General features: G+C 46.4%; 1 protein-coding gene and 1 non-coding gene across 40 annotated transcripts in view; one reads left to right on the top strand and one right to left on the bottom strand.

Annotated features, from left to right (window-relative positions):
* The window catches only part of Clasp1 (cytoplasmic linker associated protein 1), a 221,796-nt gene that overhangs the window by 129,134 nt on the left and 76,616 nt on the right, over window positions 1–16,046 (bottom strand). For all 39 annotated transcript variants that reach the window (XM_041648618.1, XM_041648577.1, XM_041648578.1 and 36 more), the window contains exons 3-6: window positions 6,485–6,563; window positions 5,892–5,995; window positions 4,608–4,699; window positions 2,525–2,600 (exon numbers count right to left, since the gene is read on the bottom strand). In XM_041648618.1, coding sequence (XP_041504552.1) covers window positions 2,525–2,600; window positions 4,608–4,699; window positions 5,892–5,995; window positions 6,485–6,563 — 351 coding nt within the window. The remainder of the gene's footprint in view (window positions 1–2,524; window positions 2,601–4,607; window positions 4,700–5,891; window positions 5,996–6,484; window positions 6,564–16,046) is intronic.
* LOC121446636 lies at window positions 7,136–7,260 on the top strand. The gene has a single exon (XR_005974076.1). It is a non-coding gene; the product is annotated as a U4atac minor spliceosomal RNA (small nuclear RNA).

Here is a 16,046-nt window from a genome sequence, read left to right as displayed (position 1 = left end):
GGTCACAATAAGGCACTGATCACCCAGAACTGGATTCATGGACAGTTGTGAGCTGCCATGCCACATGAGTGCCCAGAACCAAGCTCGGGTTTTCTGTAAGGGCAGAAAGTGTTCCGAATTTTTGGTTTTGAGACAGAGTCTCACTGTGCAGTTTGGTTGACCTGGAACTCACTATGTAGACCAGGCTGTCCTTAAACTCTGAGATCCACATGTCTCTGCCTCCCAAGAGCTGAGACTCTGGGAATGTGCCATTACATCTGGCACCTCCTAGTTTTGTTTAAACTTGTACAAGTCTTTCTAACTCCCGTTAAAGGACTTTCCTTCACGTTTAGGCTGCATCGCTGCTACTACTGAGAACCAGCCAGGAGTACCTGGCTTCAGTGTGAAGAACCATCTTTTCGTACGTGGAAGCACTGTGTTCTCTAACTAGCTATGTGCAAAGTACATCCATACTGTGAAGACACTAAGACACCAGTACAATAAAGTATTTCACATATTTAAAACAATACATGCTGGACAGTGGTGATGCACGCCTTTAATCCCAGCACTTAGGACGCAGCGGCAGGTGGATCTCTGAGTTTGAGGGCAGCCTGGACTACAGAATGAGTTCCAGGACAGTCAAGGCTACACAGAGAAACCCTGTCTTGAAAAACAAAGCAAACAATAAAGTTAGGGTATCTCAAAAACCCAGTGGATGTGGCAGGTGTGAGATTTCTGCAAATGCAATGCCCATCTCAGGCTAAGCAGACTCTTAATAAGCTGGGCCCAACAGTGATACCAGAGACTAAGAACAATCCTTCTCAAAAGCACTTCCAGAAAGATTCAGAAGCAAACACACTACTGTCCTAACAGGGAGGCAGGCTCAAGAGCAAGGTGTATACAGGGTCAGCTGTGCAAGGCCAGGACATGTCTTTACTCTAGGCTTTTTATGCTGGCCCAGGTAGCTCAAAGTCTGATACAGCCTCTTCAAACTGATACTCAATGTCATCTCTAACATCAAACATGAAAACAACTGAGTTAATGTGTTTAGAATGTGGGACTGTGCTGACCTTGCCAAAACCGTAGAGAGATTCCCATATGAGCATCAGCTCTGACCTGAACAAGGGACATAGAGTCAAGGAGCAGTGCCACGTGAGAAAAGACGGCCCCCAACCTTGTCACAGTTCAGGGCAGTTCTGGGTCCTGTGAGCTGTGCTTGCTAACTGAGCTTCCCCTGCTGGAAGAACTTTGAGGCTCATCTGAATAGCTTCACAGGGAACAAAAACATCACTTTCAAATCTCTAAACTGGGATCTGAGCTTCTGAGCAAGACCCACAGCACACAGCAGAGGGTCCCGAGCGGGTGAGGTGGTCCTTCCATATTTCTCCTCTAAACACCATCCAGGACCAACGCACAGCGATGCCTCAGCATCCGCTGTGAAGAAGGACGGTGCTCTGCAGAGTCCTGCTGGGTATCACTGTGCCGCACATGGTACAGCCAGTGTGGGATGTCTCTCCTATCATCTGGAAGATGATGCCCACTCCAGTTAGAGAAATACATTGTGTGCTATGTGCCTGCCAACTGAGCTTCCCCTAGCATTTTCCCCACCTAGACCTGTGAGTCTGCCTTCCCCATGAGCCTGCTTAGTCCTGTGAGTCTGCCTAGTCCTATGAGCTTCCCTTCCCTGTGAGCTTCCCTTCCCTGTGAGCCTGCCTTCCCTGTGAGCTTCCCTTCCCTGCTATCTTCCCTTCCCTGTGAGCAGCCTTAGTTCTATGGACCTAGTCCTGTGAAATTGTCTTATTCTGTGTGCATGCCTTATTGGAGTAGCTGTTTGGGTTTCTCCACAAACAGATAGCAGGCAGTGAGCGATGAGTGCTGTCGTGCTGGACGGTGTGTCTAGCCTGTTCCGTCTCTCAACCTCAGTGCACACAGATACAAGGCCACCCACAGGTCTACCATCAATTCCCTATCACCTGCCAGCTTAATGACAGACAACCTCAAGTAGGTGCCATGTAATGGCACTGACATCTCCAAATGGGACTTCTATAAGGGAGTTCTGCAGAAACAAAGCTAAAGGCCCACTGGTGAGAAGGAAAGGCAAAAGCACCAAAATTATTCTGAAACTGTTGAGGCCATTTTAGGTTTTGCTTTGTTTCATTTTATAGGTTTTATTTTATGTATAAGTGTTTTGTTCCTATGCATATCTGGGCACCACAGTGTAACGAGTGGTTGTGAGCCACCACGAGGGACTAGGAATTGAACCCACTGCAAGAACAACACACACTCTTAGCCTTCTCTCCAGCCTCTGTGGTCATTATAACTGGTAGACTATACAGTATGACTTGGTGCCCAGCAATGCCTGTGATTTCTCAGTACAGGAGAGGGTAGAGTGGCCACTACATTAGCTGAGATGTTTTACACATGCTAGTGGATAGCTAATCTCTTACATCAGAGTCAGAGCTCCCCAGAGGTAAGTCTGCCCACCTGCGGCACACACAGATACCACAATGCACCTTCACAGGCTGCAGGTTTTCTTTCCACTCACCTGGCTGTTGGGGTCTCCCAGTAAGTTACATATATGTGGCACAATCTTGCTTAGTGTTAGAGTCTGTGCCCCAGAGCTGGAAAGAAAAGGCAAGAGTGAGAACAAAGGGAAGATGTCCTGCCCACACCTGCCCTTCTCCACCCCCAGAACTAGCCCCACACACCAAGGTTCCCTCCATTCTACTCAGAATGGCTCCAAAGCACCCCAGAGCCCACGGCTGAGCCCACGCTCTTCGCTCTTCCATGGCCTGGCCTTGGAGACTACACCAGGCCCGCACCTTGCCATTGCGCTTGCCTCAGACCCTCGCTCTACTGTGCAGCTCATACTTCCTGTTCTGCCAACCAAACTCTTCAGGGTCATCTGGAGGCGGGGGTGCTTTCAGACATTCTGTGATTGCTGCTGGTAACAAGACAGTGACAAGATGGCTGCAGGGCATCTGAATAGGCACTGCTCTACTGGGGAACTTTGAGTTTGTCACTTTTCCTTGAGTTCCATCTTTACTTTAATTTATGCACATGTCTATCTGTCTGTGTGCCAGAAGAAGATGTCAGGTCCCCTGAAACAAAATCCATAGGCAGTTGTGAGCCGCCTGATGTGGGTTCAGGGAACCAAACTCAGGTCCCCTGGAAAGAAGCACTCTTAATCACGAAACATCTTGCCAGCCATTTCGCCACTCCGATGCCGATGCCCCAGACCTGCTCTGTGAATACATGCTACAAAACAGCACAGACAGCTCCGGAAATAATTCCAGCAGTTTCTTCTAAAAATTAGAAATGGGCTGGGGAGTGGAGGTATGGCTCAATGGTTAAGAGCACTGGCTACTCTTCCAGAAGGCTCGAGCACCCGCACGGCTGCTCACAACCATCTGTACTCCAGTTCCAGAGGATCTAACACTCTCTTCTGGCCTCCAAGGACACCAGGCAATCACGTGGTGCACAGACGTACATGCAGGCAAAACTCCCAAACATAATAAATAAAAAATAAACAAAAAACGGGCTTAGGAAATGGCCCTTCCATTGTACTCTACTTCAGAGAACTGAAATTTACACTTGTGCAGAAAGTTGTATACATATGTGCAGCAATTTTACTCCTAGGAGGCCCAAACTTGAAGCCACCACATTTTAGTTAATTGATAAATAGCTAATTAAAACTGGATTACATCTGCAGTATATATTCTATACAATATAATCTATACCACAGGATAGATTCTATACCAAAGGACTGTGCCCAGCACTGAAACAAAATGAATCATGTCCATCAGTGGCATACAGTGCAAGCTCTAGGGAACTTTACATGGAGATCTAGACTGCAGCCCTGACAGGGTATATGAGAATGCATTCCCCTCGTGTAACAGTTTGAAGTGACAAGGTCATAGAGATAAAAGTCCAAATCAGTGGCTGCCACAGGCTATCGTGTGTGGTAAAATGGCAATAGGTGGGGGCCTGTGTGCAGCTGTGGCAATGTGGGCAAGCTCTGTGGGCAGCACCCATACATCCTGCTGAAGGCTACGCTGTCCTATATGGCATCCTACACTGGGCAGGTGGAGGGAAGGAGCTACTTCCCAGTACGTTTCTTCACAACTACCTGTAGATCTAATTACTTCAGAAGAAAGAGTGGAGGGTGGTGGTGGGTTTGGTTTGGTTTGTTTTTAAAGCTTTAAGGAGCTGGAAATGTAATTTAGACTTTAAAATGGTTACTCAGCATCCCCAGAGCCAAATAAGCAGGACACATCTTGGCCTATGCTAGTGATACTAGTTCTTGAAGAGTGGAGGCAGGAGGATGAGAAGTTCAAGACATACACGAGACCCTATCTTGAAGAAGAAAGGAAGAAAGAAAGAAAGAAAGAAAGAAAGGGAAAGGAAAGAAAAGAAAAGAAATAAAAAAAAGCCGGACAGTATCAGTGCACATGTGGGAGGAAGAAGCAAGTGGATCTCTGTGAGTTCGAAGCCAGCCTGGTCTACAGAGTAAGATCCAAGACAGCCAAAACTGTAGAGCTGTTACACACAGAAACCTTGTCTTGAAAAATCAAACAAACAAAAGAAGCTTTGGCCAAGCACAGTTAGCAGGTTCACCCCAGACTTACGCATTGAGTGTTGCAATAAGGCAGAGGCAGATGCCCTCTCTCGTGCGGAAGTTCTTGTGTTTGAAACCTCCGAGCATCCTGTCCCACACGTACTGCAAGTGACAAGAAACAAGAGAGAGGGTAAGGATGCTTCGCAGTAAGGAAGAGGGTCAGGATGCTGCAGCCCTTCGTGGTAAGGAAGGAGTCGAACAGGAACCAAACTGGTTCCATTCTCAGGGTCCTCTCCCAATCCCACTGCAGTAGACAGCGAATTATTTTATCAACCACTTCCAGTTAAAGTGTGAAAAGCAAGTGCACTGATGTACACTACCGGATCCTCCCCGCACCCCAAGGAGGTGTAACTACCCCACATCATGACTGAAAACAGTGCAGCCCAAACGACAGCAGGCTCGCACACCTTCTGTTGGGAACAGCTCCTCACTGAGGCTCACCCTAATCTTTGTTTTATCTCCCCTGGGAAACCGCTGCTGGCTGCTCCAGCTGCATCCCCCAACAACGGTCAGTAGGACCCTGGAAGACAGGGCTGGGTCCATCCATTCTAGCAAGCCCAGCTAACTGTCATATAGAAACCAGGGGCCCAGCCAGGCCCACTGGCTCCTCAGATACCACCAGCTGCCCCTCTCCAAAGAAAACAGGGGCCAGTCTCTTCAACGACCTGAAGGGCACAAAAGATTAATCAAACACTCAATACCCATGTCAAACCCACTAATTTATTCAAATGATACATTTTGGTAGTTATATATTTAAATCTCTCATAAGGTGAGACTGTGGGCCATCAGAATGTTCATCACTGTACTGGCTAGTTTATGTGAACTTGACACAAGCCAGAGTCATCAGAGAGGAAGGAGTCTCAGTAGAGAAAACGCTGCCATGAGATCCAGCTGAAGGGCATTTTCTTAATTAGTGATCAATCGTGAGGGCCCAGCCCACGGTGGGCAGTGCCCTGGCTGGTGGTTCTGGGCTCTATAAGAAGGTGGGCTGAGCAAGCTATGAGAAGCAAGCCAGTAGCCAACACCTATCCGTGGTCCCCGCATCAGCTCCTCTTCCAGGATCCTGCCTGTCCTGTTTGAGTTCTGTCCTGACATCCTTCCATGATGAATAATAGCACAGTGGAAGCGGAAGCAGAATAAACCCTTTCTTCCCTGACTTGCTTTTTGGTTATGGTGTTTTGTCAAAGTAACAAAAACCCTAAGACAATCTCCAACCCATCAGTTTAAAAGAAATTAAGCCCAGGGAGTTGCACAAACACTGTTTGTGCACACAGGTGTGCTTCTCTTGTCCTACCTGGGGGTTAGCAGCTTGGTCCATGATCTTTAGCAGCAGGGCTTGGTCTTGCTCCCTCACGGAGTCCTTAGCATCTCCCAGTCTGTCTATTAGACTTGGCAACACTGGAAAACAAAACGGAAACGATTAAATGAAAACAGATCTGGGAAATACCAGTTAACCCTGTGGCTCAGTGGTTAGCATGCTGGACAGGTACACCGAGCCCATGGGTTATACGCACTGCCCACACAAAACAGAAGAAAAAGAAAAAGGAATGGGGAGCTTTTCTACAGATACAGTCATATAAGCTTAGTGTTTACACTGCCACCACGAAATACCTTGATTTAGTGACATTTAATCTGTGAGAAAATCCAACTGGCTCCTTTTTTGTAGGACTTTTCAAAAAAAAAAAAAACACGACTCTCAGAGGAGGGGCTGGGGACACGTACTGGCTGGCGTTAAGTCTGATGGCTAATCTTGCATAAAGTCCTTAATTGGTAATATTTCATGTTCGAGGTCAGAGCAGGAAGGAATATTTCGGGATTAGAGGGAAAGGTGCCAGTTCAGAGGCAGTGAAGGTGTGATGTGGGTGAGTCCTGCTGGTCGCGGCTTACCTGTGCCAATTTGCGCCTTGAACCGGTCCTGCAGCCTTGTCACCAGTGCAGACAGGATGTCCATGCCTAGTAGAACCACCTGCAAAGGGAAACAGGCACAGCATCAGCGGTGCTGCGAGGTAGCGCTGGCACATCAGGTCCTCACGGTCCCAGAGCCCGGGGGGCCTAATGACTGGGAAGGCTGAGCTGGCTGCTCAGGAAAGGATGCTCGGCACGGAAAAACCGGTTACAGTTTGGAAGAAAAAGTCGCCTGGGCGAAGCTCCACTGAATAGAAGAAGCAGCCTAACCCACAGAAACCCCATCACCGCCCATCCCGGCCCGGTCTGGCCCGCCCCGCCCCGCCCCGCCCCGCCCCAGAGTAGCGTATGCAAATTAACCAGCTGCAGTACTGCGCCTTCCTCTGGCCCCGCCTAGAGAGGCGTGTATGCAAATTTTCAGACGTGTGTCGCTCGGCCTTCTGGGTAAAACAGAGCAGGCGTCTGAAGCCCCTCGGGACTTTCAGGAAAGCAGAGAGAGTAATCGGCATCAGAAGCTGCACTTGTAGAAAATACTGGCCACCGCGCGGGCTAGGGAAGGCCGCACGCGGTAGTCACCGCAACCCAACCCGGGTTTGGAATTTTCTGGCTGCGGGGAGCGCGTGGTTGCAGGCAACCATCCTTTTCTTGGGGTTGCGCTACTGTCCAATGAACGCATAGTGAGGGCAGTACTGCTAACGCCTGACAACACACCTGCATCGGTTAGAGCTCTGCTTTACCTTGGTGCAATTTTTGGAAAACCACAAAACCTCTTTTCCACGCCTGAGAGTTCAAAAAGAATTGCGAGATTGATTGCTTCCCGCGCTTCCCTAGGTGCCTGCTAGAGGGCAGCCGTGACGCTGCTACTGCAAGACTGGCTTCCGAACTTTGCCTGTTGTAGCCATGAAACTGCCATGGATGCAGAGCGCTTCGTTCTCACAGGCTTCAGGACCCTAGTTCACGTCCAGTTTCCACACAAACCCACTTAGCTCAAATACTAAATAAACCAGGCCGGGAAGGAAATTAGACTTGGGAGTGTAAAGAAAAATGTACTTTTCCATCTATAACTGCCCCGGACTGACCTGGAACTTAATGTGTTGCTCATGCTCACAGTCTCAAACTCCCGGCCACTGGAATAAGGGCGTGTGCCACCACACCTCCCCCACACTTTTAAAATAGCTTTATTTACGAGCATTTTCTTTTTAAAAAAAATTTTAGTTCAAAATATTAGTCTTACTTTTGGGCCACGACATTAAGTTTCCCTACTAAAGAGCACAGTAAGGAGAATAGTATACAAACCTGATAAACCACGTCATCCAGGTGACCAAGGTCAGCATGAACAACGCTAAGTCATGCTGGTAATGTAAACGTAATATAATGGAATACACACTTCACCTCCAGTCTCTCCAAAGCCTATGAGCCAGGAGAGGTCCCAAGGAAAACATGAGGGAAAGTCAAAACACCACCAGTGCTCCACTGTTAAGATCAAAACCAAGGCTATCTGAGAAATTGCACAGGGAAGAGAGAGGGAAATGAAATATAATAAGTATCCTGATAGAATTCCCAAGTGGGGCGGGGGAGGGATAGAATTCCAGGGAGGGGAAGCAACAATTTTCCCTAAGGAAAAGCTAAAGATCTAATTTGACCACCAGGTTAGGAGATGAAAATGTACAGATAACCTGTACCAACTGGTCCCCCTTCTCGTAGGGCTATCATCCCCTGGGAAAGGGCACCCAGACACTGAGAATAACTTTTTATAGCATCTTTATTTGCCTGGGATATGGCATTCTAAAGTTGTTGGGGGTTTTTTTTTTGTTTGTTTTGGGTTTTTTTTGTTTGTTTGTTTGTTTGAAAGAACCAAATAACGAAGAGACCAAATTAAGAGTCAATGAATGGCTCTGTTTAAAATGCACTGTACACAGAGCAAGAGAAACAGGAGGGAAGTCGGGGATAGATCCAAAATACAGCCTAAGGAGGCAATGGGTTAGAGGAGTCTGAAGCACACGCAGGTGCACAGCAGAGGCGCACAGAACACACAGATGCTCAGACAGCGGAGCCCCAGCAGGGAAAGCAACAGCTGACTCACTAGGCGGCTACTACAAAGGAAGGGGGAGAGAGGAATGAGGAGGGAAGGGAAGAAGGGACCGTGCCAATAATGACTCTACACTGCTGGTGGGAGTGTAACTGAGTGTCAGTGTGGGAACTGTCTTCAAAACATTAAATAAAACTTAACTATATGATCCAGCAATTCTACTCCTGGACATAAACGCGAAGGAGGTAATGACGGGTGAGGGTCAGCATCCATGGCATCGTTTCTCCAGGCACGATAGCTGGTGAGTGGGTGCTCACACGTGGTCTTATACCAAGATTGCAGTCCTAACGCGGGAGCAAAGTCAGCCACACTCGTCTTCCACCCTCCTTATGCCATAATAAATTCCCCAAATAAAGAATTTATACAATTTAAATTGTGCGCCGTTCTGAGCAGCACAATAAAACCTCACACTACACTGCTGAGAATCAGCAATGCGAATCACCCCTCTGGCATCCAGTATCCAATGACGCCCTCTATGACTCACTGGGCGTTCATACCAGCTGGTCAGCTGGCAGGTATGAGCGTGCTAAGGAAGCCCATAGTTACTGAAAACTGCTCCCAAAGCACATGAGTGACACTGATAATTCGGATATGCCCAAGAGAAAAGAATTGGGGTTACAGGGCCATAGCTCCACACCTGGCATCCCCTTCAGCAAGGACTTCACAGCCTGGGGAATATATGTAGAAATACAAATGGCAAGACACTCAGTACACCTACTGGGAAGCAGAACAGGAGGAACAAAGGCAGGAGCCACTGGTTCACACACAGACTGGTTGATAACAAACAGAATTCACCAACAGCCAGGAAAGGGCACAAGCATTTGGGGCACCACGGAAGAGCAGTGGGATCGGTGCTGTTTTACATAAACGCCCTTGGGTCAGTGCGGTACCTAGAAGGGATAAAAAGAGAATGGCTCCTGCGACCCGCCAAGCACAAGTAACACATGTCAGCAACAACCCCATGATCCTGGGGTAGGAGATTTTCTGAGCCAGATAACCACAGACTTCACAGGCCTAGGCTGTGAACTGGACCTACTTGACTCTCATCATAAGGCACTGCGAGAGAAGCAAAGCAGGGCAAACCCATGGATCATCAAGGCCATGATGTTTACAAACTCTGCCAAGACTGTTTTCAGTGCAGCTCCACCACATTCTACACAGGCCCAGTGCTTTCAGGTTTGGGCAAGTCACAACACCTCCCAGCCAACACCAGGTGACCTCCAAAGTCATGTGAATCTCTTTGGTGCCCTGATAACGCCAGGTCCTGAAAAAGTACACAGGCTCCCTAAGCCTAGACTTATGAGGGACAGGGTACACCAGGCTTCATTCACTGCCCACTGCCAGGAATCCCATTTCCAAGTGTGAAAAGCACCAACTAACTATACATCCACTCTACAGAGCACACAGAAGGGCTAACAAGCTTTATCAATATGCCTAGTACACAGTAGGTACCCATAAGGATACCGCCCCTTCATCAGGGCCAGGAAGAGGGCTGGGTTCGTAAAGTGCTTGCAATCAAGTGTGAGGACCCAATGTCCATCCCCAGAACCCAAAGAAGTATCAGATGTGGTGCCTGTAATCCTCATGCTGGGGAGGCAGGGACAGGGGGATCCCCAGGTCTTGCTGACCATGTAGTCTAGCAGACTATGTTATCAGTGAGACAGCAAATCAAGCTAGGCATGGTGACTGTACACGCCCTTAACCCCAGCAGAGGCAGGTGATCTATTGAGTTTGAGGACAGCTTGGTCTACATAGCGAGTTCCAGAACAGCCAGGACTACACAGAGAGGCACTACCTCGAAAATAAACAAGTAAATTAAATTCATAAATAAAATTAAGTAATAAAAATAAAAGTAGAGAAGGACTGATGAAGACATCTGACCTCTGGCTTCCACATGCATTGGAGCACATGCACACACAGACACACAGACACACACACGTGTGCTGCTATCTCCTAGGACACACATGTCCACAAGTGTGCTATATGTCTCAGCACCAATGTCTATTAGGATATCTATAGGTATAAAAATGCTCTCCCTTCTACACTGGCGCTGCCACAGAACGCAGTGGTAATCCTTGAGAGTCAGGGTACATGCTGCTGATATCTCCACGCTGTTTAGTTGTTGCTTCCATTGTTCAGCTGGAGCCTGATATCAGCTAAAGAGAAACTAATTAGCACTCTCTACTGCACTCACTTCCGATTCCAAGATTAAGAGCACAATACAAATGCAGGAGGAAAGACTGAGTCTGGAAGCATCAGGAGTCAGCTCCATGCAGGCACGCTGTGAGCACTGGTCCGGCAGAGCTGTCCTACAGAGCGGTCACCTAAGGAGCTCCTGGACATTCATGGCCACACCACTGTGCTGACTCTTGAATCTTTGTCTGGATACCATCTGGAGATGCTTATTGCCAGGTACTGCCCCACACAGAGATGTAACTATTAGAAAGGGACTTAGGACACTGCACCGTAGAACCCCCTCTTTTTCCAGGAGGCAACAGTCACAAAAGGTGAAACTGTACTGTGAAGCAGACGTCAGAAGCTGTATTTAGAAGTCAGACCTGCCCAGTACAGCGCATCAATAACATCAAGTATTCTGAGACAACCTAGTTCAGTGCAGTAATGGTGGCCACAAGCAGAGGCTGAAGTGACAGCTGCCGCTGCTGTCACACAAGGACGATGGTCTCTGCTCACCAGCGCCCTCTGGCTGCGGTTTGCTGGCACAGCTTTGCTATCCTAGTGCAGGAGAGGTGGAGACAGGCAGATAACTGGGGCCCTTGGTCAGTCAGCCTAGCCTCATTGGTGAGACCCGGTCCCAGTGAGAGACCCTGCCCCCAAAAAAAGGAACAAGGTAGACAAGGTGTCCAGATTCTGAGGGATGATACCTGAGGGTTGATATTTGGCTGCCATATGCATATGTGCACACACTCATACACATACATGCACGCACGTACACACACACAATAAATTGTGCAAACGGGAACCAGAAGTTTTTATTTCGTAAATGTTGCTTAATGTAACTTTCAATGGCCATCGAAGGCTCTGGCTACCCAGCAGCACAGCTGGCTACTGTAGGGATAAGAACACGCCTTAGGGGGCGTGTTCGCCTCGGGCTAATGTCTGCCTATAAATTTGGCGAGCAAGCTCCGAGCGCTTGCTTCTGCTTTCCTGGTCTCCGCGGGAACGGTGGTTCTGTAAGTCTATTTCTACATTAAAGCTATATATATATATATATATATTTACACTCTGTCTGCATTCGTTTACGCCGTTACATTTTGGCGTCCAACGTCGGGCTATTTTGCCCCCGACTCAAGCGGGTAGCCCGCTAGCTAACACAGCACCCTCCCCGGTGCTGTTTTTCAGTTCGTGACTCCGGCCCCAGTGCCGAGTCCGAGACACACTCGGCGACACAGGCCCATTCTGCCTGCCTTGGCTAAGTTTTGCAGCGGAACCCCACTGCCTGAATTAGCAGAAGCTCAAGTACTTGCGGTTTTGCAACAAAAGCTGCCACAGTGTCAGATTTGGTCTGTTACAAAGTGACTTGGCCGGTTGTGGTGGCGCACGCCGGTAGGATTTGCTGAAGGAGGCAGAGGCAGGAGGATCACAAGTTTGAGGCCGGCCAGGCAGTGGTAGAGCACGCCTTTAATCCCAGCACTTGGGAAGCAGAGGCAGGCAGATCTCTGTGAGTTTGAGGCCTGCCAGGCCTTGGTAGTGCACGCCTTCAATCCCAGCACTTGGGAGGCAGAGACAGGCGGATCTCTGTGAGTTCAAGGCCAGCCTGGTCTACAAGAGCTAGTTCTAGGACAGGCTCCAAAAACACAGAGACCACCACTGTCAGGAACCGATCTTTGCAGGTAAAAAAATTTTCTTTTATAAATAAAATGTCTGAACACATTACTGTTCAAGAATTTAATGATTTTTTTAATTGTACCATGTGGGAGATTTTACAAGAGGTGTCTATCACCCCACATATATGGATCCTTCTGGGAGTCGTAGTTTTCATTGGCACCAAATGGTTTGATAATAGAAATATGATAAAGTCTTTACGAGACGAATCCAGGATTCTTAAGGTAGAGATTGAACGCTTAAAAACAATTGAGAATGACAACAATCTTCTCAAGAATCAGTTTGAAGTTCTCCAGGCTGATAACAATCTTATCAAGAATCAGTTTGAAGTTCTCCAGGCTGATAACAATCTTCTCAAGAATCAGGTTGAAGTTCTTCAGGCTGATGTTAAGGAGAAATTCATTAGTATGGAAGAGGGAACAGCTGATCTGGACCATAAGATTCAGTCCCTTTCTGTTGGAAAGGAAACATTAACTGAGAGAATCAAAACTGCTGAATGTGACAATCGGATTTTGTCTAAAGCTTATGACAGATTGACGGAAAGATTGTCAATACAAGAAGGCACGGTTTATGCCATAAAAATTATGTCCAAAGATGAGATGTTATCTCTAACGGACAAACTTCATACATTAGAATCCTCAATGAAGGCTTTGGAACATAATTCTGGACAGGAGTTTCAGACATTGCAGAAGGCAATGGTGAACAGAATTGAAAAGATTGAGGAATTTCTAAATTCTGATGAAGAAGAGCAAAGGGTAGAAAGGCAAATTTTAACTACATCTGTGGGTAAGTCTCTCCGGGACAATTTCCACAAAGCTCTACCTACAGCTCTACCTGCCTTTCCAGTAATAACAACAGAGAAGGTGATTGGTTCCAAAAACCCTAGGGTCATCAAGGAGGATACATGGGAGCCTGTGCGTATGAATGATCTCAAGGAAATAAAACAGGCTGTCATGACTTTTGGGATGCAAGCCTCTTTTGTTAAAGAGATGCTAAGATCTTGGGCCACGACAAGCAGAGCAACCCCCTCAGACTGGCTCCAGCTGAGCTCTGCGGTACTCGAGAGTGGACCGCAATTGAAATGGAAATGCTTATTCAGGCAAGAGGCTAGACTCTTAGAACAGCAGGAAAAAGCGAAGGGAATTGACATTTCCCTAGATCAAATTCTAGGTGAAGGGCTCTTTTCTGATCCTCAGGAACAAGCTAATTTGGATGAAAACACACTCTCCATGTGTACTACAGCAGCCTTAAGGGCTTGGGACAGGGTACAAGACCCAGGACAGAGAATGGAATCATTTGTCAGAGTTAAACAGGGTCAGAGAGAACCCTTTAGTGACTTTTTACAAAGATTAACTAAGGCTGTACAAATAGGAATATCTGACCCAGAAGCAAGACGTATAATGATTGAGTCTTTGGCTTATGAAAATGCAAATGTGGAATGCAAAAGGATTTTGGGTCCTTTAAAGCTCAGATCAGCACCGTTGGAAGAATGGGTCTTGCATACACTCAATGTTGATACATTTGATTATGGCACTGAAGCATGGGTAGAAGAAGCAATTTCCAATGGTAAAAGGAGACACCAGAATACCAAATGTTTTAATTGTGGAAAAATGGGTCATATTAAAAGGAATTGTAAACAACGGATTTTCAGAAATAATAATAATAATAATGCATCTTTCAGAAATAATAATAATAATGCATCTTCTAGAAATAACATAAATAGGAGGACTCAGCCTTCAGGTTTATGTAGAAGATGTGGAAAGGGCAGACATTGGACGAATGAATGCAGGTCTACAAGAGATAGACAAGGCAACCTGATACAGCCGGGAAACGTGAGAGGGGGGGCCTCACAGGCCCCCATGGCAAACATGGTTCAGTCATATCCAGTTTCTGCAGAGAACGTGCCTCATCAGGACAATTAGGAAGCCCCATGCCTACTGTTACAAGCAATAATGATCAGAAAGATAAGTTACATGTGTTTTGGCAAACTTCGATAAATGATCAAAGACCTAAACTGAGAGTGTGTGTAAATGGCATTTTTATTACTGGCCTGCTGGACACAGGTGCTGATGTAAGTATCATTACCCCAGAATCTTGGCATCCGTATTGGCCTCTTCAAAATGTAAATGTTCAGCTCCTGGGAATTGGAACCCTATCTCGAGTAAGGCAGAGCACGAGATGGGTTGAATGCATAGGGCCAGAGGGACAAATAGGAAAATTAAAGCCATATGTAGCCAATATCGCAATGAATTTATGGGGTCGTGACCTATTACAACAATGGAATACCGAAATTAACATTCCTGCTAAATCTAGAGCCTATATTTCTGAGAATAATATTAAAAGATATTACAAACAGAGAAAACCGGCCATTCGGGCTGTACAAGAACAAGCAATTGATGTCCCTTCAGAGATACCAACAGCCTTGCCTCTAAAATGGTTGACTGAGAAACCAATATGGACAAAGCAATGGCCTTTAGCTGAGGAAAAGTTACAGGCTTTAGAACAGCTGGTACAAGAACAATTAGATGCTGGACATATAGAAGAATCTACCAGCCCTTGGAATTCTCCTGTATTTGTGGTTAAGAAAAAATCAGGTAAATGGAGAATGGTGACAGATCTCAGGGCCATCAACAAGGTTATTCAACCTATGGGCCCTCTGCAATCTGGAATTCCTTTGCCCTCTTTATTACCAAAAGGATGGCCTCTCATAGTTATTGATTTAAAGGATTGTTTTTTCACTATACCTTTGCAAAAAGAAGATAGAGAAAAATTTGCCTTCACAGTGCCTAGTTATAACAATTCTCAACCTTCGAGGAGGTACCACTGGACCGTTCTCCCCCAGGGTATGTTAAATAGCCCCTCCCTGTGCCAATATTTTGTGAACCAACCATTGCAAATAATACGCAAGAAATTTCCCAAATCTATAGTATACCATTACATGGACGACATCTTGTTATCCGATTCAAACATGGATACCTTGAACAGACTGTTTGAAGAAATAAAGATACTTTTACCTAAATGGGGATTGCAAATAGCTCCTGAAAAGATTCAGAAGGGAGACTCTGTTAATTATTTAGGTTATAAAATAGGTTTGCAAAAAATTAAGACACAAAAAGCACAAATTAGGAGAGATCGCCTACGGACTCTTAATGACTTTCAAAGACTGTTAGGAGACATTTCCAGTCTACGACCAGCTATTGGAATAACACCTGATCTAATAATTCATTTGAACAAAACCTTGGATGGTGATAAGGATTTAAACAGTCCCAGAGAATTAACAGCTGAAGCAGAAAAGGAACTGACAATGATTGAGGAAAAATTACAACAGGCACATGTGGACAGGGTGAATCCAGAGCTCGATTGTATTCTCGTCATACTACCATCAAAAATTTCTCCTACAGGAATTTTAATGCAGAGAGATGATATTATTTTGGAATGGATCTTTTTACCACATAAACCAAGTAAGAAACTGAAAACTTATGTGGAAAAAGTCTCTGAGTTAATTATAAAAGGCAAGCTGAGACTTCGTCAACTAGCAGGCATAGACCCAGCAGAAATTATAGTGCCTTTCACTGCTGATGAACTAAAGAAATTATGGGAAGATAATGAACC

Source organism: Microtus oregoni, unplaced genomic scaffold, assembly GCF_018167655.1.
Source record: "Microtus oregoni isolate MIOR12 unplaced genomic scaffold, Mior012 000003F_ref0000135, whole genome shotgun sequence".
NCBI classification, from domain to species: domain Eukaryota; kingdom Metazoa; phylum Chordata; class Mammalia; order Rodentia; family Cricetidae; genus Microtus; species Microtus oregoni.
This window is presented reverse-complemented; position numbering and strand designations above follow the sequence as displayed.